Source organism: Arvicanthis niloticus, chromosome 17 (assembly GCF_011762505.2).
Source record: "Arvicanthis niloticus isolate mArvNil1 chromosome 17, mArvNil1.pat.X, whole genome shotgun sequence".
NCBI lineage: Eukaryota > Metazoa > Chordata > Mammalia > Rodentia > Muridae > Arvicanthis > Arvicanthis niloticus.
This window is the reverse complement of record NC_047674.1, coordinates 18,064,165-18,087,436: the sequence shown is the minus strand read 5'-3', so window position 1 is coordinate 18,087,436 and position 23,272 is coordinate 18,064,165. Positions and strand designations below refer to the sequence as shown.

At 46.4% G+C, this 23,272-nt stretch overlaps 1 protein-coding gene across 6 annotated transcripts in view; it reads left to right on the top strand.

The window, feature by feature from the left end:
- Positions 1–23,272, top strand: part of Dis3l2 (DIS3 like 3'-5' exoribonuclease 2) — a 309,644-nt gene that overhangs the window by 266,786 nt on the left and 19,586 nt on the right. For all 6 annotated transcript variants that reach the window (XM_076914866.1, XM_076914868.1, XM_034521596.2 and 3 more), the window contains one exon: positions 13,897–13,976. In XM_076914866.1, coding sequence (XP_076770981.1) covers positions 13,897–13,976 — 80 coding nt within the window. The remainder of the gene's footprint in view (positions 1–13,896; positions 13,977–23,272) is intronic.

The window sequence follows — 23,272 nt, the reverse complement described above, 5'->3', positions numbered from 1 at the left end:
CTCCTGCTTCTCCTTTCAGGGCCCTACCTGGTCTTATTTAACGGGTTTTTTGTTTGTTTGTTTATTTGTTTGTTTAGTATAATCTTTGTGGAACTTACCCAAGGTTGGGTAAGTCCAAAGTTGAGACTTCTGTATCAGAACTAGGCTGGTTGGGACGAGATACTAGCTGAGCAGATCAATACACAGTGGACATACATTCCAACTTAAGGATAAATGGGAAGGGTTGAACAGAACAGTATACTTGCATTTGAACTGCCTAAGCCGGCCCAGGCCATGCTCTAGCAGGTCATTGTGGCCGCTTCCCCACCCAGTCACCAATTAATAGACAAGTTGTTGCTGGAGCCAAGATGCTGGCTGGGCTGCTACCATGGCAAGGCACATCTGCCAACACAGTGGCCGTCTTAGGTTGTTGGTTTTGGCTACTTGTTTATTTGATTAATTTATTAGTATTTTTGTTATTTGGTTGGTTGGCTCGCTGCTGCTGGTGGTGGTGGTGGTGGTTGTTGTGGTTGTTGTTGTGGTTATTGTTGAAGCAAGGTTTCACTGTGTAGCCCAGGCTAGCCTCAAACTCTCTTGCTTCAGCCTCCAGAGTACCAGAGTTAGAGGCATGTACTACCATCGTTAGTGGAAGCCTTGCTTTTGAAGAGTGTAGCTCAGTTATAGGTATATAATGCTGCCATAGGTTGAAACAGCCCTAGAGACCAGCCACCAAGGGAGAAGATTGGGGCTACCATGTGACAGAGGAGCTATGTCAGCCTGGCCACCTGTGCAGTCGTGTAAGTACTGCAAGACTCCACTGAAGTCTGTGGCCCAGGTCTGCTGTTATGTCTCCCAGGGAGGCCTGCAGAGAAAAAAGTGGTTTCCCTAATACTGCTCAAGTTAAAAACAAAACATGGTGGCACTTGCCTTTCATACCAGTACTTGGAAAGCAAAGACAGGTGAATCTCTGTGAGTTCAAAGCTAGCCTAGTCTGCAGTATTTTCAAGGCTTGCCAGGGCTGCATAGTGAGACCCTGTCTAAAAAAGAAAAATGAAACAGAATCCTGTAGTTGTAGAAACCACTCAGATTTCAGTGAGTTCTTTTGAACTAACTGAGTTTGTTTCAGTACCTCGTTTTTTTCTCATGTGGAGCTAGCACATTAGCAAAACTGTGTAGTTTTGCTACAGGCCTTGCCACTACAGGGCCACCATTGTAGATAGGTCATAGCTGTTAGCCTGTGGTTTTCCTCATTTAATTTTCACAACAACCTCAGAAGTGCTGTCATTCTCTCCTAAAATTCTTCAGAGTCAGAAAATGAGGCACAGAGAGGTAAAAGAAGGAAGGTCACCTAACTATTAAGAAGTAAAGCTGGGACCCAAAGCTGGATGGGTGACCTTTTTCTTCTAGTCTAACTTGCCTTCTCAAGTTGTAAGGCCAGGGCACAGCAAAGGAGACAGAAGCAGAAGTGTGAATGCTACAAAGAAAAAGAAAGTTCAATTGGAGGAAAGATCTAGACTAGAACAGTTAGACTTGGTCTAGCTCCTGAATTCTAGCTTTGGAGCCCCCACAAAGACTGTGTGTTATACAATATAGAGTTAGAGGGAGCACACGTTTCTGCTTAACAAAAGTTGTGAACTTATTTCATTAACATTGAATAGTATATACAGTTTCTTTTTAAATTTCATCCTTATTTATTTTGTGTGCATGTATGTATGAGTGTATACACATGCCGCAGCACACATGTGGAGATCGAAAAGCAGTTTATGGAAGTCATTTCTCTCCGCCTACCATCCTCTGGGATCAAAGTCAAGTCGTCAGGCAGCAGCAGGAGCCGTCTCATTGGTCTCCATATGCACTTTCTTAAAGAACAAGATTATCCAAGGGCTCTCTCACCACAGGTGACACATCACAGTTAGCAAGGCCAGAAGAATGTCTTTCCTTTCTTACTGAGCCTGGCTCTTGCTGTTATGCTCCTGAACCTCTTACATTTTGTTTAATATTTTCATCTCTTCTAGGATGTAAAGTATTTGTGATGTCTTTAAATTTCACAACTCTCATGTGTTCCCTGATTTTTACTACAGGTAGGACAGCACCTCTTAGTTAATGTTGCTCTATAAGGAAGAGGGCACACAAATAGCAACCTGGATAGGAATAGCAATTCAGGTCTCCTTCAACTCCTAGACAGTCACTGGAGAGAGTTCTGAACAGTCTAGTCAGCAGCTGTATGACTGGTGGGCACTTAGGGCTGAATGGTAGTAGAGTGGCTCTCAGGCAGGAGGTGCACCAAACTCACTGGAGCAAGCAGCAGGCAATAGAGGAGGGACAGGTGGCTTGCCCCAAGACCCAAAGGGGCCTGAGATGGCAATATTGTCATTTTGAATACAGGCACTTGGCCTCTGGGAGAGAGGAAACCAATTAGCTTAGCATCAAATCATGAACCCTGACAACTGCTCTTTCTTACATAAGACCTCCTTACATAAGGATGCAAAGAGAGCGTCCTCATTAAAACACCTTAGTGGGTACATACTGACTCTTCTAGAAGCACTGAGCTTCTCTCCCAACAGATACAGAAGGACTTTCCTTCAATTGGCTAAAAAGATTCCACATTCCTCCAGGAGACAAACCTCAGGACAGCCACAGAGGAACTGGGCTCCATGGTATAGGTGGGGCATCTAAGGTTCCCAGAGCCCACCTCCATCCAGACTCAGGGAGAGAACAGGCAAGCCAAAGCTGCTGGCTCTCAGTTTGGTTTACATAACTCCTGACTCCCCAAGTCCCTGGAAACTGAGGCCAATTCCCTGGAAGATCATTCTGTTCTCTTCTGTTTTTTCAAGAAGAGAGCCAGCCTGATCACTGGCTCTGAAGACTGTGAGAGTGTCCCATTTCCTTCTTCCACAAACTGAGTGCCTGCCGTCATAGCTGTTTAGAAAGGTTCTGTTTGAACTCTCATAATTTTATATATATGTTGGCCTTGTATTGTAAAGAACTTTACTTATCTTATGTGCACCCTCTGTTTCCAAAAGAAATTTGAGGACTTGCAGCAAAGGAGATAAGCAATGAGGTGAACATGTTAGGAGAACAGGAAGTGAGAGACCCGGGAAGGGAGGCAAATGGAAGGTGAGCTCCCAGTATCTGTGTGCCGAGTAGGCACCAGACTCTTTACTGCAGTATCCAAACAGCAGAAGCAATCCTACCTCAGAAAGCTGAGGGGGAGGGTGATAAGGCACTTTTTTTTTTTTTTTAATAACAAACTTCACTGAAAGTTGAAGGATGTCTTTCCTGGTACTAAGAGCAGTTTCTCATGCAAGGTTTGCTGTTAAGGACACTGCATACACTTGCAGCAATGAAAAAAAAAATATGTTTATAGGCTCTGTCGTAAGGTAAACTTGGTGAGAATGGAGGATGACTAAAACCATTCAAGGAAGGCCATGTGTCTGGGAAGCACTAGCTCTTCTGGAACCTCAGTGAGTCCCAGGTAATGTTAGAGCATCCTTGTGGATGCAGCTCCATTGATGCACTAAGCGCAAACACACACCAAGTTCTGGGCTCATTCCTCTCTGACACATGGCTCATGCCTGTAATCGCAGCACTCAAGAGGTGGAAGTAGAAGGATCAGGGATCAGAAGCACAAGATAGAACAACCTCAGCTCTATAGATAGTTTAAGGCTATCCTGGGCTACCTGAGACCGTGTCTCAGGTAAGAAAATGACTAAACAAATAAATAGGCAACACACTTAATTTTTCTTATAGCAACCACTTTGAAGTGGGGGATCTGATAGGGTCTCTACTGTTCACAGCAAGTGCACAGCTTTAGAGTAGCTAGGCAGATAAAGAAGAGGCCAACACACCTGTATAGTATCGTTCCCATGGACTCAGAGGAGCCATGTGCCACCTCCACAGTCAGCATTGGTACCTGCCTATGTGCCCAAACAATGGCTGATCTGAGGCCCCAGATGCAAGAGGAAATAGTTGTGTCTGTAATTGCTCGTTTTGAGTAGAGTGGTCAGGTGGCTACAGCCTCCTCATCTGGCTACATGTGGCATATGCAGGCTTGCTCATGAGACCTTGTATTTACTGTTTTCACCTTAATTGAAAATGGGAGAGGCAAACAGCCCAGTGACTAGATAGAAGCAACTAGAAGCCTCTGGGACCTCCCAGGGACTGTCAGTCTGCTAAAGAGGCAGCTAGGAAGGAATAGGCTCTTCTGTGTGGGCCTCGCCAGCGATGGAGACGAAAGTGAAGTAGAGCCCTGCCGCACTGGTCTTACCGTGGTGATAAAAGAGGTGGCCCTCAGGAGAGGAGGCAACTAGCCAGGAGGGCAGGACAACTACTACTGTTTCGATGTTCCTCCCAAGTGAGCAGCCTTCCCTGGGACAAGACATAGCGCTAAGACGTGGCTTCTTCTGAGCAAATCAAACCTCAACATCGAAGAATCCTTCTCTTGTCGGTTTTAGCTTTAATAAGAATAGAACAAGCTTCTGGAACAGGACACAGTGGAGTCAGGAGAAGCGGCCTTAAGTGAAGACACAGCTGTGGGGTTTCCAGACTCACACTGCAGGGAGGCGTCATCCAGTGGGAGCGGCCAGCCTCGCTGTAGACTTCCAACACTAACGAATCGGGAACTCCATGCTGAACAGGATTTAGTTAGAGGGTCCCTGTGCCAGCAGATGGATGTATTTTTCTTGAAAGACCAAGGTGCCAGAACTCTTCGTGATTACGTTACTGGAGCAAGGTCCTTTTTTTGTGGTTTGTGAAGTTGAGCGTCAGGACTGCAGGATTCTCTTCTTGCTCTTTCTTACTCTTATTTTTTCCAGGTCAGAACCAGAGCTTGGAGCAGGGAGGAAAATCCTGCTGAATGAGCAAGTTCTTTCTTAAAAAGCTCTTCAAGTCCAAAAAGACTTCAGTGGACTTAGGAGAAAGAAATTTAATACATTGCCATAGAATCGCTGTTAACCAAGTTAAAGCAAAGCCCACAGCATCTTTGTCTTATAAAAGAAAGCAAAGAGGAGATGGAAAAAAGAAATAATGCTTAGGAAATCCAAACCAAACAATGAAGACTAACGAAGGAAAAGTAAAGATCACTTCAAAGAATGTGAAGATTCCCTCCTAATAAGATTTTTCAATTTCCAAACCTAAGCTTCAGGTGGGAGGAACTTTTCTGTTCCTTTCAAGTATGCTGTAAGTGTTATTCCCCAAATGTTGGCCCTGTGTAGGATTGGCTACTTTCCACATAAGGAGCAGTCAGATACCCTGCAAGACCCAGGAATGGTGAGGGAGCCTCAACCATGGGAAGCTGAGAGGCTTTCCAGACTGCTCCTTGACCTGAGCCTGAACCTGAGTCCTAACTGCTACAAACTGAAATAAGCTCTGCCTCCCAGAGAAGAAGGTGGGCAGAACTAGAGCAGGCCTAGCCAGAAAACTATGCTGGACTTTCACCACTGCCTCTATCTTTACATCCCTGCGAGTGAACTCGGAGTTGGGCTTCCAAATCGCCTTCTAACTTGCTGGCACCTTCCAGGCCTGCACAGAGGCACTGGCGCCCATGAGAGGGCATTTTACATCAGTTGTGGACAAGACAAGGAATTCCTTGATATTTTAAATATTTATTTATCTTTGTTCATGTGTATGTATATACACACACACACACATGCACAAATGTACCAACGAGAAGGTGTGGAGCTCAGAGAACAGCTTATGGGAGTCAATTCTTTCCTTTCACCATGTAGATTCCCAGAATTGAACACAGGCTGGAAGCAAGCCCCTCACTGACTCAGCCTTCTCATTACCTGCATAGAGTTTCTCAACATTTACCCAGGCTCAGACTAGTAGTTTTTAAAAGCACCAGAAGCTCTGAGCTTCCCTACTCAATGGTGTTTAAGAATCAGCTGCCTGGGCATAATCTTCTGTTCATAATCTGTGTTCATTCTTTCCCTAAGGCTTTTCTCCCAACATGGTGGAATCTGAGACACAAAAGGAAGCCCTTTATTTCCTCAGCCAACTCGTCTTGTGGTTCCTGGGAGGGGACACTGCTGGTCTCCCTTGCCATTATACTTAAAACCCAAGAGACTCAACAACCCCAGTGAGCTTGCACCCCTATTCCCCAAATCTGTAGAAAGTTTGTCATCCTGTCCCAAGTGTTCCAGCCTTTAACTCAGCCTTAGTCCTATGGCCAGATGCCTTGTTCACCCTGTCATGAAGCCTGGACAGTGGAGGGTCCCTTCAGGAGTTTTATGTTCTGCTGCCCACAGCTGCTCTCCTGTGTGGTCTCAGCCTAAGTTTCTAGAAATAAAAATCTCTGTCTGTCTGTCTGTCTGTCTGTCTGTCTGTCTCTCTCTCTCTCTCTCTCTCTCTCTGTCTGTCTGTCTCTCTTTCTCTCCCTCTCTCTCCCTCCTCTCCCTCCCTTCCTCCTTCCTTCTCCTTCCTTCCTTCCTTCCTTCCTCCCTCCCTCTCCTTCCTTCCTTCCTTCCTCCCTCCCTCCCTCTCCTTCCTTCCTTCCTTCCTTCCTTCCTTCCTTCCTTCCTCCCTCCCTCTCCTTCCTTCTTTCCTTCCTTCCTTCCTTCCTTCCTTCCTCCCTCCCTCTCCTTCCTTCTTTCCTTCCTTCCTTCCTTCCTTCCTTCCTCCCTCCCTCTCCTTCCTTCTTTCCTTCCTTCCTTCCTTCCTTCCTTCCTTCCTTCCTTCCTCCCTCCCTCTCCTTCCTTCTTTCCTTCCTTCCTTCCTTCCTTCCTTCCTTCCTTCCTCCCTCCCTCTCCTTCCTTCCTTCCTTCCTTCCTTCCTTCCTCCCTCCCTCCCTCTCCTTCCTTCCTTCCTTCCTCCCTCCCTCTCCTTCCTTCCTTCCTCCCTCCCTCCCTCTCCTTCCTTCCTTCCTTCCTCCCTCCCTCCCTCCCTCTCCTTCCTTCCTTCCTCCCTCCCTCCCTCTCCTTCCTTCCTTCCTCCCTCCCTCCCTCCCTCCCTCCCTCTCCTTCCTTCCTCCCTCCCTCCCTCCCTCCCTCCCTCCCTCCCTCCCTCCCTCCCTCCCTCCCCTTCCTTCCTTCCTTCCTTCCTTCCTTCCTTTCCTTCCTTCTTTTTTTCTTTCTGTGAGGCAGGGTCTCTTCATGTAGACCAGGTTAGCCTCAGATTCACAGAGCTCTATCTCTGGGTCCTGAGTACTGGGATTAAAGGTGTGTACCACCACACCCTTCCTTTTTCTACCTGAAGATGACCTGCTTGTCCTTTGTCAAGCTGAGAGCCTTGCCTCTCCCTAGGTCCCTTTCAAAACGTCATTCCTATGGCAGTGGCCTAGATAGCAGCCTTGTGAATGCCTGGAAGCCTTCACCTTCTTCACCTCACTCGGTGTCAGGGATGTTGTGCAGCTAGAAAGTGGCCACCAAGGAAGCCCATCCCTTTGAGAGGACCGACTAGCAGTCAGTGCTTCTATTCCATGTAGCAGCTGCAGCCAGAGTGGCTACCACTCTTGTGGACTGACTTCCCACTGAGGGAAGCCCTTCAGGGCTTCGTTATGTCCCCAGGTTGGCAGAGAGGGCAGCAAGTAGGGCTCTGTTCTGGCAAGGCTTATGGCAGAAAGTATCCAGGAAATACTGTTGCTCTTCAGGGTGCTGACAAGATGGGAGCTCTTTCTTGCTTCCCCAGGGGTTTGGGTCCCTAGTTTCAGTAGAGCTGGCCTCTGTTGAGTGTCTCTGCCTGGATGTCCTCAGCTGTAGGTCTTTTGTTCTGCTTCCCTTGGGCATTCTCCTGCTTGCTTTCTAGCTGGAGGCACTGGTACAGCTGCACTGGCCTTTATACTCACTGTACATACTCCTCTAGCTTGTGGGCCTCAGCTGGCTCACACATCCCTTCCTGTTCCTCAGTCAGGACACTGCCAGCATGGATGACTGTTGAGCAACTGAAAGGATGGGTCTCCCTTAGCATTGTCAGGTCCAGTCTGCCTCTAGAGATTGGGTCTGCTTTTCCCTGCAGTCCCTAGATGGCTCGTAATTAAAAAGGACATGCCTTCCAGTTCTGCCTCTGTGTCTGTTACAGGAATCAGCATACTCATTCATTCATATTGAACTTTGTTCTTGTAGGTACCTCCATGCCTATAAACATGCCTAATGGCTTGGCTTCTCTGAGAAACAGCAAGCATATCACTGTCCTGGGTAGATTTTAGAGCTTCTTAGAGTACTGTGCCCATCTTGTCCCATCCCTACCTCTCTACTCCTTTGAATATTTTAATTACCTGTCCATCCTAAAGTCACACACAGTCTATTATCTGACCACAGCTCCTGGTCTTCCCACCTCCCTAGAGTCCATAAGTACCTAGGAAGCCAGTATAGCCAGGTGCTTTACAATAAGGACTTCAGTTCTGCTGCTTACTGGTCAATATGGGTCTAATACATACCAAATCTCTTACAGTGTAGTGTGAGAATCTAATACTATCACATGAAGGATGCTTAGAGCAGATGTACTTCAAAAATATTAGTTTTCTACAGAACATCTGTCACTCAGACACTCTGCTTTCTTTCAGTTGGGCTTCATTTCTCTTTCATGTCTTTCAGCACTTAGTTCCTTGACCCATCTGTATCCATCTGTTGCCATATTGTATTGCCCTCCCTTGCCCGTTATTCATCCCTCAAACCTTTCTTGAAAGATCCAGCTTTGGACCAGGTTGGCTTTCTTCTTCACACTACTGTCAAGGTTACAGGGGGTTGTTCACTAATCCTAACTATTGAGTGCTTCCCAATAGTCCTCCTGTGCAGCCCCATCTAGGTCTTTGTCTTGTCTTCCAAAGAAGTAGCTGCAACTTTCACTGCAGCTAGCTCAAACTTCTAGTCCCCTCATCAAACTCTCCATTCTTTGCAGATAATTTGACTTCCTAGTTCTTAGGTAGAAAGAACAAAAGCCATGCTAGAATGTTCTAAACCCTCTTTGCCTGGCCTACAGACCTGTTTGCATCCCTGCTTACCCCTCCCATCTTCTGCAGTAGAGAAGGTCTTCCATGTGTGTTGGGTGTGTTGGGTTCCAGTCCCTGGTGATCTCAGAAACAACAATCCTTATTTCCAGCTCGTGTGTCTCCCTCTCCTGGTCACTTCTACTTTAAAATGTTACCACTTAGATACACTCCCTTTACTCTCTCACTCTCTGTGCTGTCCCACTGTAGTCTCTGTTGTCTCCTCCCTACAGCTATCTAAAGCTATTTCAACCTCCGTTTCCTTGCTTCTCGCTTTTCAATCTGTCTCCCTACCCACCTCTGCTCCCACTACTACTCTCCAGCAGCCCGTTCTGCCAAGTCCAGTGGGGTCCCTGTTTGGGACACACACTCCTCTTCTACGTGGCATTTTAGGAGGGTGTAACAAACTGGCTTGGCTCTTATTTCCTTAAGGCATATTTATTTCCCCTTAGCTTCTTCGAGACATAAATCAAGACCCACAGCCACCCTTCTTGGTCTCTGCTCCCAGCTCTCTCATGGAGGTGTTCTTTGTCTCCAAAGGATCTTCTTTGTCTAGGATCTTCTTCCTTCCACGAACTCTCTCAGGACAGTCTCACCCACTGCAGCAAGCTCTCATCTTACCAGATGAAGCCTGCACATACACTTGGAAACCTCAGGACCGTACATAGAGCAGCCTTCTGGCCATCCCCACTCACCTCCCAAGCTTACCCTCCTGCATTGCCTGCGGTGGTAGCCTCATCATCTGTCCTGCTGTCTGAGGCAGACAATCTGTAATTGTGTTTGTGACACCTCCCTTCCTGCTTCATATCCAGACTAGTAAAGTTCCATAGTACTAGCAATAGGCAGAGAGCATGAGTTTGAGTTAAAACTCTGGTTCTATTGTGCTGTAGACAAATTACTTAAGGATTGGTTTGTGTGAGTGTACACATGTGTGTTTGTGTATATATGGGCATATGTGTACATGTAGATGTCCTTGTATATGGAAGCCAAACAACCTCAGGGGTGGTTCCTCAGGTGTTGTCCATTGCTTCTTCTTCTTGTTGTCTCTCACTGTTCTGGGTTCAAGAAAGCTAGACTGGCTGGCTATTGAGTCCCAGGATCTGCTTGTCTCTGCCTCCCCAACACTAACTATTACAGGCATGCTCACAGATGCACATTATGCCTAGCTTTTAAACCATGGATTTGGGGAATCAAACTCAGATCCTTCTGCTGTATGGCAAGTACTTTACCAACTAGCTCTCTTTAACCTCTCTCACCTGAGTTATCTCCATAGGCACACACACACACCTGCCTCAACAGGATCTCAATATGTAGCCCAGGTTGTCCTTAAAAGTATGACCCTTCTGTCTCAGAATTCTGAATGCAAAGACTATGGGTGTTCATTACTGAACTCAGATAAATTCTTAATCTTTATCAGTCCCAAGTTCTGCATCTATTAAAAGGAAATTATAACACCTAATTCAAGTGGTCATCAGGATAAAGGAAAACCTTCTTCACTTGGTGTGCATTTGATAATACAAGTACTTAAATAAATATTTAATAACTGAGTTCCCCTCTGTCCCCCCTTCCCACCACTCTGACTTGTCTTATTGTTAAATTGCTGTTTCTATCATTTCCTGACCTTGAAGCACCCCCCCCCCCCATCACATTTACCAGTGTTTTCCTGACTGAGGACCACAGTGCCTGTTTCATCCCTCCTTTTTTTACTTTTGGGGCTAGGAGGCAGATTCTGGAGTCCCCATTACAGGGTCCTATGTGTCTTCTCTCTAAGCTGTGTCTGGATGCCCCCATCCCCACAACTCTGCCTGAGGCCCAGGCCTTATCTTTTTAGTCTGCCATTATGGCCTTGCCCAAAGCCCTTCACCTGCAAAGCTTGCCTTCAGTTTAGCCCATCTCTCCCTGACCACCAGGTGTCTTCTCCTCTGATACCTGCTGTGGTTTCCCTTTCTGACCATGTGAGTTTTTACATGCAGCTTGCCCTATTAGCTCACCCCTCCTGCCTCCCTGAAGCAGCCTGATATCCAGTCCTCCTTGATCCTGTTCCCCCTTTCAAGATGGGGGGGAGCATTGGGGGGTGGTTGAGAAGCTGAATACTACAGTTCTCAGTACAGTGACCAATAGGATAGGCAGAGACATTCAGCAAAGACCAGCTCTACTAAGGAGCCAAATCCCTGGGAAACAGAAAAATATAAAACAAGGCTGGGGGGCATGCTAGTCTTCGCTCAAAATCAAATAGAGCTACCTTGTCCTAAGGAATCTAGAAAGTGCTGATAAAGTGGAGACTCCTCCCACTGTGCTGCCAATCCCATCACGACCACCTGCTCTCCCACACGGACTGCTGTGGGGCCTGTCCTTGTTCCTGACTTTTGCCACCGTTGCTGGTCTTTTAGAGTCAATGCAGTAGTGACACTGAAGCAAACAGTTCTCAGTGAAACTCTTCTCTAAGCCACAGATCCATAGCTTAAAATACTGAGGCAGAAGATACCAAAACTTCTAAGAATGTAGATTTGTTTTTGTTTTTGTTTGTACATTCATTCATTTTTAATGGACAAAATCAATACACTGCCTCAGCTAGAAAGAAAGAAGTGGGGGCAAAAGGTTATAGTTGTGATGAAATGTTGTTGTTGCCATTGATCTGCTATGCAGTGGACTCTTTTGCTTTAGGTGTCACTTCTTTTTGACACAGAATCTCAGGAGGTGGCCCAGGATGGCCCTGAATCTGGTTCAGTCCTTCCACCTCAGCATCCCTAGTGCAATAACAAAGACATGTAAAGCCACACCTCTGTATTTATGTACTAATTATACAAAATGATGGATCTGTGTTATCCTTCCTATACACGTGTACTTATACTCTGATGGTCATCCCCATTACCTCATCTCGTCCCCACTCCCCTGGCCCTTCCAAAATAGAACCTCCACTATTCTCAAGTCTCTTGTTCTAGATTCCATGCAGGAGACAGGATATATCTGTCTAGGTCCAGCTTATTTTACTTAATATCTATTTCCCTTCAAATGACAAATTTTTATTCTTGTTCTTTTTTCATTTTCCACTGTGCTCATACATGTGTGGGTACATGTGTGGGTGGGTGTGTGCGTGCGGAGGCTTAGGAGTCATCCTCAGTTGCTTTTCCACTTGTTTCTTTCAGGTACAGTCTCCTATCAAACCCAGTGCTCACTAATAAAGCCAGTCTTTCAATCCAGCTTGCTCTGGAGATGCCCCTCTCTCCCCTCCAGGATTAGAATTACGGGCATTTATGTGGGTTCTAGGGCCCCAACTCTGGTCCTCATACTTTAGTGCTCTAACCACTGGGCAAATCCCCAGCTCTCATTCTTTTTGATTGCTGAATAAAGCTCCACTATATGTGTGGGCCACATTTTCTGTATCCATTCCCCTCTTGATGGCATTGAGGCTGATTGTGTAGAAGTGCTGTGACGACTGCGCTGGTGCAGATGTCTGTGTTGTGCTGATCTTGACAGATGTCCAGGGGTGGTAGAACCAGATCAGAGGATAGTGCCATCCCCGCCCCACCCCCACCCCTTTCTGGAGAAGCCTCCACACTGATTTCCATAGTAGCTGAACTAAATTCTTTTTTATTTAACTGAAATTGAGGCCTGGTTAGAGCCAAGGTATACTCTGTAAGAAAAGCATGCCTTTGACTCCAGTGAAGGTCCTGGCTCTGTTGTGGTAAAGAAGCATTTGTTTCTAGTTTGAATGTTCATCTGGGTCAGTAAGAGGACAGACCATTCCCAAGAGTGTGCTTTGATCTGAGGGAGAGAAAGTGTCCAGTATGTAATGGTGCGAATCATTAGTTAACAACCCTGCAGGAAAAATAGTCATAATAATGGATTCCCCTAACATGGAGTTAATATAGCTAATTTTTCCCTGGTGATTTTTAGAGATAGTAATTGGCTCCACATTGGAAATGTTCAAGTTCCCTGAGCACTAGGCTCCAGCAAGACAGATAGTAAACCTGTCTCAGCCCTGTGAAGCTCCGTATTCACCTGAGGTCTCCTTGCCAGCGTCCCAAAAGAAACCAGGACTCGTCAGGTTCCTGTTTTCATCTTCACTAATGGGGTCTCCAGATCAACATGCCCCTAACCAAAACCTGAACCCCCTTCTTTCCCAGCAGTATAATATTTACTATCACTGACCCTAACTGGCTGTTCCAAACCTTGAACCTCGGTTCTCCTTTCTGCCACCATATCCATCTGCTGTTGATTCTACTTCTAAAACTCACTGCCAGTTAGATCTCCCAAGTGTCCAGTTCTCTCCATCTTTCCTTCCTGCCCTCTGGTTCCACTCCCATTCCCTCAGCCTCAGGAACAGCCCTGTGTAGGCTCCCATTTCTCTCCTCTTCCTGCAGACAGCACAGTAGCCAGCTAGAGGGTCTTCCCAAACAAAACTCTGGTGACATCATCCACCCCTTTCTTAGAGCAGGTCTTAACCATCTTGTGTAGCTAAGGCAGAGATCAGAGTGCCGTGCTTGTTTTACCTGGCTTTCCTCCCGCAGTGTCACTGCCCAGGACAACTGTTCCTTCACCTGTGGTCTCATCGCCCATCCTTCCCACAGCCCTGTTTTGTCTAGGTCAACTCATTTCCTTCTCTAGAAACATGGTAAATTACCTCCCCATAAAGGTTCCAAGAACTCTCTTCAGTTCAAACTTCTACATATACCTGGATGTTCCATAAAATAGAGATTTGCTCTTGTGATAGACAGCAGGCTCCACAAAGGTGACCCCACTGCTGTAGTGCTCCTGCGTCCTCTGCTAGCTCAGAGGCAGCTATAAGTATGCTTCGTGAGTACAGATTACATGGTGCAGAAGAAGCCCCTGGTGACAGGACCTGTGGATGGAAGAGCTCCAGAGATGATGGCTCTTCTTCCACAGGGAGAGGCTGAGGTTTCCATGACACATCCACTGGAGGGAGCTGATTTGTTCGAGTTCTCCATTCCATTGAGCCAAAACTCACTTGTTTTTCTTTTTTCTTTGTTTAGTTGAAGCTCGCTTTTACTCTGGACCATGAGACTGGATTGCCTCAAGGATGCCATATCTATGAGTACCGAGACAGCAACAAGTAAGCTAAGGCACTCACTCAGTGGAGAGCACCACCTACATGCTGAGCAGCTGTGGCAGGCTTTCTAGCTCAGGTTTCCATGCAGGGGGTGCTCAACATTTTTGCCACCATGTGAGAAAATCTCTGGTACACACACAAAATGTCCACCCCCCAAAGTCTCTTTTGCCCTTAAATATAATAGAAAGGAACCTGTATAGATAGAGGGCTGGGGCAGTGGCTTAAAGCATGTACTGTAAAAGTGTAAGGACCTGAGTTTGAACCCCCAGAACCCACATAAACCCAAGTTCAATAGCACAAGCCTATAACCCCAGTATTCCTACAGTGAAATATGAGGAGGAGAGAAGAGAGTCCTTGAAACATAGGCCAGGTAGCCTGGTATACAGAAAGCTCCAGTGTCACAGGCTACACAGGTAGCCTGGTGTACAGAAAGCCCCTGTGCCAAACACTGTGGAAAGTGAGAACCAACACTGAAGTTATCCTCTGACTCCACATTTCTTCATGGCACACACTCATGAACATTTACACACATAAATGTGTGTGTGTATCACACCATACATATACAATCATACATGCATGCATGAAAATAAAGCAGGTGTAAGAGTTGATGAGTAAGACGTGTGTTAGGAAACAAACCTCCCTTTTCAGGACCCACCCTCCTCCCCACCCCACCCCACCCCAGTGCTCATCCCTTGCCTATTTACCTGAGTCAGTGACTTTGGCCTTGGTTGTGGCTCTGTAGCCACCGCCACCATGCTTACTGCTTCTGTAGTGACCCTGTGGCTTGTGTAGTTGGGAGGTGTACACAGATGCAAAGTGGTGTAGCCCTGTTAGAAAATGGCCCCAATATAATTTTAAAGTACCTTTTCTCTTCTTCAAAGACCCTGATTCTCTGAGTGTGTGTTGTTAGTGAGACAGGGACACTGGCGGTGAGTGAGGTGGAGGGGCTATGCCTTGATGATGGTGGTGGTGGTGGTGGTGGTGGTGGTGGTGATGATGATGATGATGAAGGGGATGGTGGTGGTGTTGGTGGTGGTGATAATGATAGCAGCTCACATTTGGGCACCTGCTGCATTAGACTATTAGACTCCTGGGGACCAGCATGTGCCATTCCTACTTAGCCCTCATCACAACCTGAAGAGTGTGCTTCCATTACTATGCACTACAGAAGCTGAGGCCTAGGGAACTCTGCCAGCTCACTCCAAGTACCTTACATACACAGCCAACATTAACATGTCTACAGTGGGGAAAGACTAGGTGGAAGACAGTTGTTATCACCCTGGGAAACTATCCTCAATAACCAGTAGGCCCAGCCTGGACTTCAGAACAATGTATTCTGGTATCATCCTATAACTATCCAAACTATGTAATCTTACCCAGCTGAAGGAATAGGCACCTGCCAGCAGAGCCAGCCATTACCTCCCAGAAGAATTCACTACTCAGAAGATGTGAGTAGAAGATAGGTCAGTGGGTACCCTTGTGACCATATCTGCACGCAGGTTGCCTTCTGGGTATCATTGCAATGCCTGTATCTTTAGGCAGATGATGTACTTGCCATTGGACAACACTAATTCCCACTGCATGAACCATGGGGAAGGTCATCCAGTCATCCTCCAGTGCCTCCATCTCCCATCCTGGATGCTGCTAGAAGGCATCCCAGTGCTGCGAAAGCCATTGTGTCAGAAATACCATCTTGGTTTCTTATTATGCTCAGGTCAGCAGCAAAGTCAGTCTGGAATTCTCTGAAGCCAAGGACAAGATGGGAGAACTAAGCAGATTCCTGGGTGGCTGGGCAAGCTTTCTTAGAGACCAAGCACGTAACTCATAAACAGTGCAGCAATACTGTTCTGCTTCCCTCTCCTTGCTCCATACTGTTCTCCATGCCTTGGCCCTCACTATTGGCCTTCAACTGCTTGTCAGGATGCATCTTTTATTATGAGTCTTCCACAGAACCCTCTTGCCTTTCAGCCACCAGCCAGCCTCACAGGCCTGCACACTGCATCTTCCAGGGCTTCCCAGTGATGCAAAGCCATCTTCCCAGGTCATTCTGGTATATTTGAGTTATTGAAACAACTGTTTGTTCACAGACCCTATCTATGCTCATACCACTTAGTGGCCTTTCTGTCCACTTCTTACCAGGAGAGCAGAGCAGCCGTAAGCCTCTGTACAAGCCTGGCCACTGGGAAGGAGTGGAACGTCTGAATAGGGACTCCCAGGCTGCACTTACTCTTAAGTCACTTCAGCCAGTCTATGGGAAGCCCCAGGGCCAATGACCTTTGGAGGCAACTCCCCTTCTTTAGGGCCTGGCCTGTGTCTGACCTCCACACACATGGGGTAATGCTTGATGATTCAAGACATGGATGGCATCAGGAAGAGGGCTCCAAGACAGCTGCAGCATCAGAACTGAGCAGCCACTTCCTGGACTGTGGCAGGGGATCCAAACTTACCACCCTTGGGGGTGCGGGGTGGGGGTGGGGTTAGGGGGCGGAGCAAGGGATTTTGGACAAAGCCCCATGTTTAATTAATTCATCCCTCCATCTGCTTGGTTCTTCTCCTCTTCCTTCCCCCCTGAGTAAGCAAATGGAATATTTCCCAGCAGCCCCTGACAACTTCAAACCAGCATCAGCACTTCCCAACACTTTTGAAATGGCACTTTCTGTCTGTGCTTAGAGCTGTAACTGCAGTGTTACCTAAGAGCCATTCCTGACAGAGGGTGAGCACCTTCAGGCCTCCTGCAAATGCAGACACTGCCAGGTCAGAATAAAGAATGACTTCCTGTTCCTTATAAAGCCCCAGGTTAGGAGAAAGAGAAGCTGAATCAACCCAGAGATAGGAAGAGTGTGCAGAGCTGGAGGTGGCACAGCCATAGACATGCCAGAAGTGACCTCATGGAAACAGCTGCAGCTGGAGCATGCATGCAGAGTCAGCTACTCACAGTGCAGGTGTGGGCCTCTGTGACCGTCGCAGCAGGTGGGGTTTGTACCCTTGGCTCTTCCTGTTCTTGTTGCCTAGTGTCAGACACCCAACAGCAGCAACCAGAGTATGCGGGTGCCAAAATACAGTGTCTGATTCCTCTTGCTTCCCCTAATAGAAGATGAGAAATCATATATGTTCTCACTTCACAGAAAGGAAAACCTGTGATCTAAGAGATGCCCTGCCCAAGGTTGTATGTAAGAAGCAGACAGGCTTCTCCCAGAGTGCTGCTTCCTCTATGAGGTGCATAGCAGGCATGGGTCCAGCCTGTGGGTCTATAGAGAACTGATGCCAAGTTGCCTAGGGATCTGTGACAGGGAAGTCAGCAGGACTAGGATAGCTGCTGCTGCATCAGGGTTTATAGTACCTTCGTGTATTGTGTGTGGCACCTTTACTGTGGCTGTCTATACACATGTGATCTGTATGACCAAGATTACCAAGATTGGGGGGCTAAATCAGCATCATTTCTCAAGATTTGCTAGGAGAACCAGGAAAGATGGGGCTGAAGAGATAAAACCCTGAAGTTACTTACCAAAGGTTTCCCATACTGCCAAGCTTGTACTTGGCTGTTCAGATACTGTTCCCCTTCTCAGGCCAGAACGGTTTAAAACAAGAAGACATGAAAGTCCCAAGAAATGAGCTGATTGTGCGCCATAGACCCTTCAGTGCATGCACATACATGGAACAATGGTCCATGTTCCAGCATGCAGAATGACATAGGCATTATACTGTTTTCTTCTGTGGTGCACACTAGAAAATAAATGTATACAATAAACTCACTTCATAAAACTTACTTTGAAACCACTATATGCAGAGAGAAAAGCTACAGACCCTAAGTATGTAGTTGGAGGCCATTGTCTCCTAGTCATTGTTCTGTTGCTATGCAGAAACACCATGACTAAGGCAACTCTTACAAAAGAGCATGTTACTGGGGGCTCAATTACAGTATCAGAGGGTCATTCCATTATCATCATGGCAGGGAGCATGGCAACGTGCAGGCAGGCATGGCACTGCAGCAGTAGCTGAGAGTACATCTTGGTCCATGGGCAGCAGGCAGAGAATAGTACAGTACTTAGGAGGTAGAAATAGAAGGATCAAAAGTTAGGGTCATCCTTGGCTACATATTGAGTTTGAGACCAGCCTAGACTTCAGGAGACCCTCTTTCAAAAAGACAAAAACAGAAAGAAAAAGAAAATGAACACACTCACAAGTCAAGAAATAGACTATTAGAGCCCCTAAAAATGGAATCATTCAGTAAGTCTTAGTTTTCCTCTGAGTATTACATTAATGAGATCCATCGTTGTATATGGTTGTGCTCCCTTCATTTTCATTGCTACAGAACTTTCCTTTGAAAAGCTGAAGATACAGGACAGTGATAGAGCACTTGCCTGGCGTACACAAGGCCCCAGGTTGGATCCCTAATACAGTGATAAAAATAGTTTGAGAAACTATGGGAGGGTTTGTTTTTTTTGTTTTTTTTGTTTGTTTGTTTGTTTGTTTTTGGGTTTTTTGGGAAAGACTTTTATCAGTTCTTTGAGAATTTCATATACTATATTTTAATCATATTCACCCCCAGTTTCTTCTTCTAACTTCCCCACCTCCCTACTTCCTCCCCAGCTTCTTGTCATTGTCCTCCTCTTCCTCCTCATTCATAATGCATTGACTCTAATTTGTGCTGTCCATATACTTCTGGGTGTGAACTGACTTACCAAGAGCTACACCCCTAAATAAAACTGACTCACTTCTATCCCAGAAGCTATCAACTGTCATAGGTCCTCAGCTAAGGGTGGAGGCCATAAACTCCTCCCCAGTCCATGACAGAATGTTGCCTAGGCTTGATCTTGTGCAGGTGTTATGCAGGTGACATGGATGCTGTTAGAGCGTGAGTACAGCATCCTGACATGCCAAAAGATATTGTTTCACCCCAGTCCTCCCTGACGTCTGGCTCTTTCTGACATAGTACCTGAGCTTTGGAGATGGAGTGATATGGATGCCACACTTGTGGCTGGGCACTCCAGCAATCACTGTCCACTGCACACAAGAATAATTCTCTGATGAGGTCTAAGAGCTACACTAACTTATGAGTAGAAAGACACAAATTTAGAGGGCAGTTAGGCTGTGTCCTTTTAGCAAAATAATAACAGTAGCTCTGCCCCTGGGTTCTGTGAGCTCCCCCAATCAAGAGATCTTGGTCACATTTACAGAAACAGGTATGTGTTGCCTCCTGTGGGATGGGCTTAAGTTCAGCCAGTGACTGGCTACCTCAGAACATTTGCAGCACTTCTGCACCGCGGGCATAGCTTACCACCCTGCTCAGTATTGCAGCTCACAGGGCGCACAGCTGAGTAATACTATTAAAGACTCTTCCCACAACAGCCTACAGAGTATCTTTTAGTATGGTTAAGGTTAAACAACAGGGAGGAAGCTTCTTAGTCAGTACCAACTTGATCTCTCCATGTCCTGTGACAAGTGTGTGTGGTGTCTGCAATAGGTATTATCATCAAGTTCTGGTAGGCAACCAAACTGTGAAAGGCTTTTAGAGCCAGGTGTAATGTAGTCCTAGAATTTAAGAGGTGGATGCAGGAGGATCAAGAGTTTAAGGTCATCCTTAGCTACATAGTGAAATTGTCAAAAAAAAAAAAAAAAAAAAAAAAAAAAAAAAACCCTGATTATCTACTCCACATTAATCTAATCAGCGTTATGATTCTGTGTTGAAGTCATTATAGCCGGGCGGTGGTGGCGCACGCCTTTAATCCCAGCACTTGGGAGGCAGAGGCAGGTGGATCTCTGAGTTCGAGGCCAGCTTGGTCTACAGAGTGAGTTCCAGGACAGCCTGGGCTACATGGAGAAACCCTGTCTCGAAAAAACAAAACAAACTAACAAACAAACAAAGAAGTTATTATAGACAAATCTGTGTATATATGCTTTTGTGTGCACATGAATATATTCTGTTTGAGTGTAGCCCTAGGAATAAAACTGTTCATCCTATATGACTGCACTTAGCAAGTGGCAAGAGTTCAGGCCTTTTCAAAATTTCTGCCTGATTTTCTGGTTTTTCTCGTCGGTGTGGTTTTTGCCTATTCAGGATGTGAATCCTTTGTTGACTGCACACATTGCACATATCAGCCTAGAGCAGGCAGTAATGACTAGAGAGCAGGAGCGAAGCCTCAGACACTGCAGTTCTTTACATGAAGGAATAGAGGTTAACAGCACCACTTTCTGGTTCCCAGTCTCTGGCCAGCCAGGGAATCCCTACAGCTTTGATTCTGTTGGTTGTCATCTTACTCCTAGGCTATGACTAAGGAAGTGGGATTCTAGAATCAGTGACCAGGATTCTGGATAGCCACAGGTACAATTATCAAAAAACTGTTCTTCTCTGTTTTTCTTTTCTTTTCTTTTCTTTTCTTTTCTTTTCTTTTCTTTTCTTTTCTTTTTTTCTTTCTTTTTTTTTTCCAGAAATGTCTTTTAGGGACCTATCTTTATGGATGAATTCCCAGGCCTTTCCATGGTTATGTACACATTCATTCCCTGTGTGGTGTCATATCCCTTAGGGAAACCCATCAGGAGAGTTGAATTCCAGGCCCACTTACCATTACAAGAGATAGTAAAGAAATTCTTAATGATTATACTACATGGACATGGTATGTGACTCTGCAGTTAAGCAGGGATTCAGAGGGATCAGTAAGCCCTCAGAGCCCAGAGCATTTTTTGGACTCTGTGATTAAATACTGAGGGTGCAACTCCCAAGATCATAGAGGTACCCTAGAGGAGAGCTACTGACCCACCACACCATTATATTTGACATTTGCTCCTTTGTCCAGTGGGTCCTTCCTCCCAGTTCCCTATGGCCCTCTCATCTGCCCCCATCCCTACTTTCTCTGATAACCATTGCCAAGATGGTCATAGATCTCAAACCAGAGGGAGTCCTCCATGCTTGCCTATGTACAACCCTAGAGGGCTGCATATGGTTCTCCATGGCTTCCTGAATGAGCCACATACCACTAGGCTCAGGTCTCTTAACCTATTCTGTCTCCTGTTGTCTTGTGCCAGATGGTGTCCATAGCAACTGAGGTCTGTGTTCTTGGCTAGGGGCTCAGAATGCAGGAAGGACCCACGGCACTTTTTAGTCTCAGCTGCCCTGTTTGCAGTTCCTGAGTCCTAGACAAGATGCACAGAATCTTTCGGCATGAAGAGCACAGAGACCCAAACCTAGCAGTCCCTACAGACTGCTGAGAGAGCCAGCCATATCCCGGAGAACTTTCTCAGTTTTTTCCACACTCTTCTCTTTGCAACCCAAGAGATTTTCCTACAGGACAGAACTTCACAGTACCAAGAATTCTTTCTTTCACTAAAGATTTCTCAGCTTTCACAAAGACTGTATTAAAAGTATACTCTTGGTTGACACAGGGTGCCATTAAATAACATTAGTTAAATGTCTTTTCTTATCTCTGCCACTCCCTCTCCTTAACTCCTTAACTAAGGGATGAACTGCAGTTCTCCCCTTTCTGTGGAGCCTCTTGGGGCCATAGCAATCCCATATAACTTGGAGCCCTCAGTCATTTCCTTTCCAGATGCTCTGTAGCACATGGTGGCATGCTCTTACCACAGTGGGCTAGGGGTTAATGAACAGCAGCACTTTTACTGTCTCTGAATCTATACTGCTCAGATCTATACTGTTCTCTCAATTCCCTGATCTGACCAAGTTGCTGCCTTTGCCTTCTCTGGGCACCTGTGCAGGCACACATCTGTAACCCAGAGGCACTCCAGAACCAACCTCATAGTCATCCAGCAGCTTTCAAACCCAAAGAAGCTTGTTCCTCTCTAAGACTTCAAGAAATTCTGGAAGAGGCTGTGATCTTTGGGCCTGTACCCCATTGAATGAACAGACCACACATTGCTGTCCAGTAGACAGTGAGCCATAGCCTCTCTCTACCAGTATGCTAGACCAGACACTAGGCACATTCAGTGAGAGTGGCAAGTGTGTCTGCTCTAATAACCCTCCCCAGGCACCAGAGGCCTGTGAGACTCACAGGTTAGCCCTCCAGGAAGCAGACCACAGGACTTCAGGTTGGGTCTGAGCCTGAAGAAAGGTGCCCATGGCCATCACCTCCAGCAGCTACTTGGCAGGTAACCAGAGCATACTTGGCTCACTCAGCTCTTGGCTGTGCTCTCCATAGGGAAGTGTTTCTAATCTGTCCTCACTGCTACTCCCATGCACTCTGAGGCATTGTGGCTTTCTCTTGGTGGTTGGGCAGGAAGCCTCCAGAGCCTGAAGGAATTGCCATGCTTGATGACAGACAAAGGCTATTGTTGACTATAAATCACTTAGCTGCTGCCTGGCTTATTTAAGGGGAAGAGGACATGTTAACTGTTCTGAGGGTAGTCTTCTTGTGGTGGATACCCATCTGGAAAAGGATCTCACAGAGTGACTCAAGCTGTGCCCACTGAGTTAAGTGGAAGGAAATACCTCACTTAGGTACAGCTTTGCAAAGCCAACCAGCAAAGCCTGACTGAGGTACACAACACAGATCATTCCATTGACTTGTAGCCCCCCCTCACTGGGCATCCTCAAGTGACCCACCTTAAGCACTACTGGGCCAGGCTCCAAGGTAAGGGAGCCAGAGGATGACTAGCTGGGGTGGCATCACATTGAGGGAGGCAGAGCTGGCTTAGCCCTGGTTGTGGAGACTGTGTTCTCACCGCCATATCTCTGAAGGCTGTCTAGAGCTCTCTGGTTCTGTAGTCAGTCCTCCTTCAGGTGGAGGTGCTCCACTCACCTGCCAGGGCTTTTGTCTCAAAAGCTGTTAACATCTCCATCTGTGTCCTTGTTCCCTATTTCTTCACACAAGGCACTGTGGCTGCCTTCTCCTAGGTGTTTGACCTAGCTGTGGTGCTTCCACAGATGTGTAATGTTTGAGCTGTTTAGAATGAGAGGAATACAATTGTTCTGTAGACTCCTGTTTTCACTTGGAAGAGGTCATAGCCTTTGAAGCATCTAAACCTTGTCCTTTACTGTATATACCCTTTTAATGGCATCAGCTAGACATAACTGAGGTTTTAGTAACTGAGGATTACTCAAAATATTTATGTTATGTAAAAAGTGTTTGGGAGTGGGTGTTTTTACAGTATGGAGATTGAACTTAAAAGTTCATACATACCAGGGAGTGCTCCATGAGCTGCAGCCTTAGTTATTTTTAATTCCTTACTTTGAGACAAAGCCTTTCTAAATTTCCCAGGCTGGCCTGGCTGTCCTTGACCTTGGGATCCTCCTGTCTTAGCCTCCAAGTAAGATTACATGTCTGCAGTACCATGCCCAGCTGAAAATG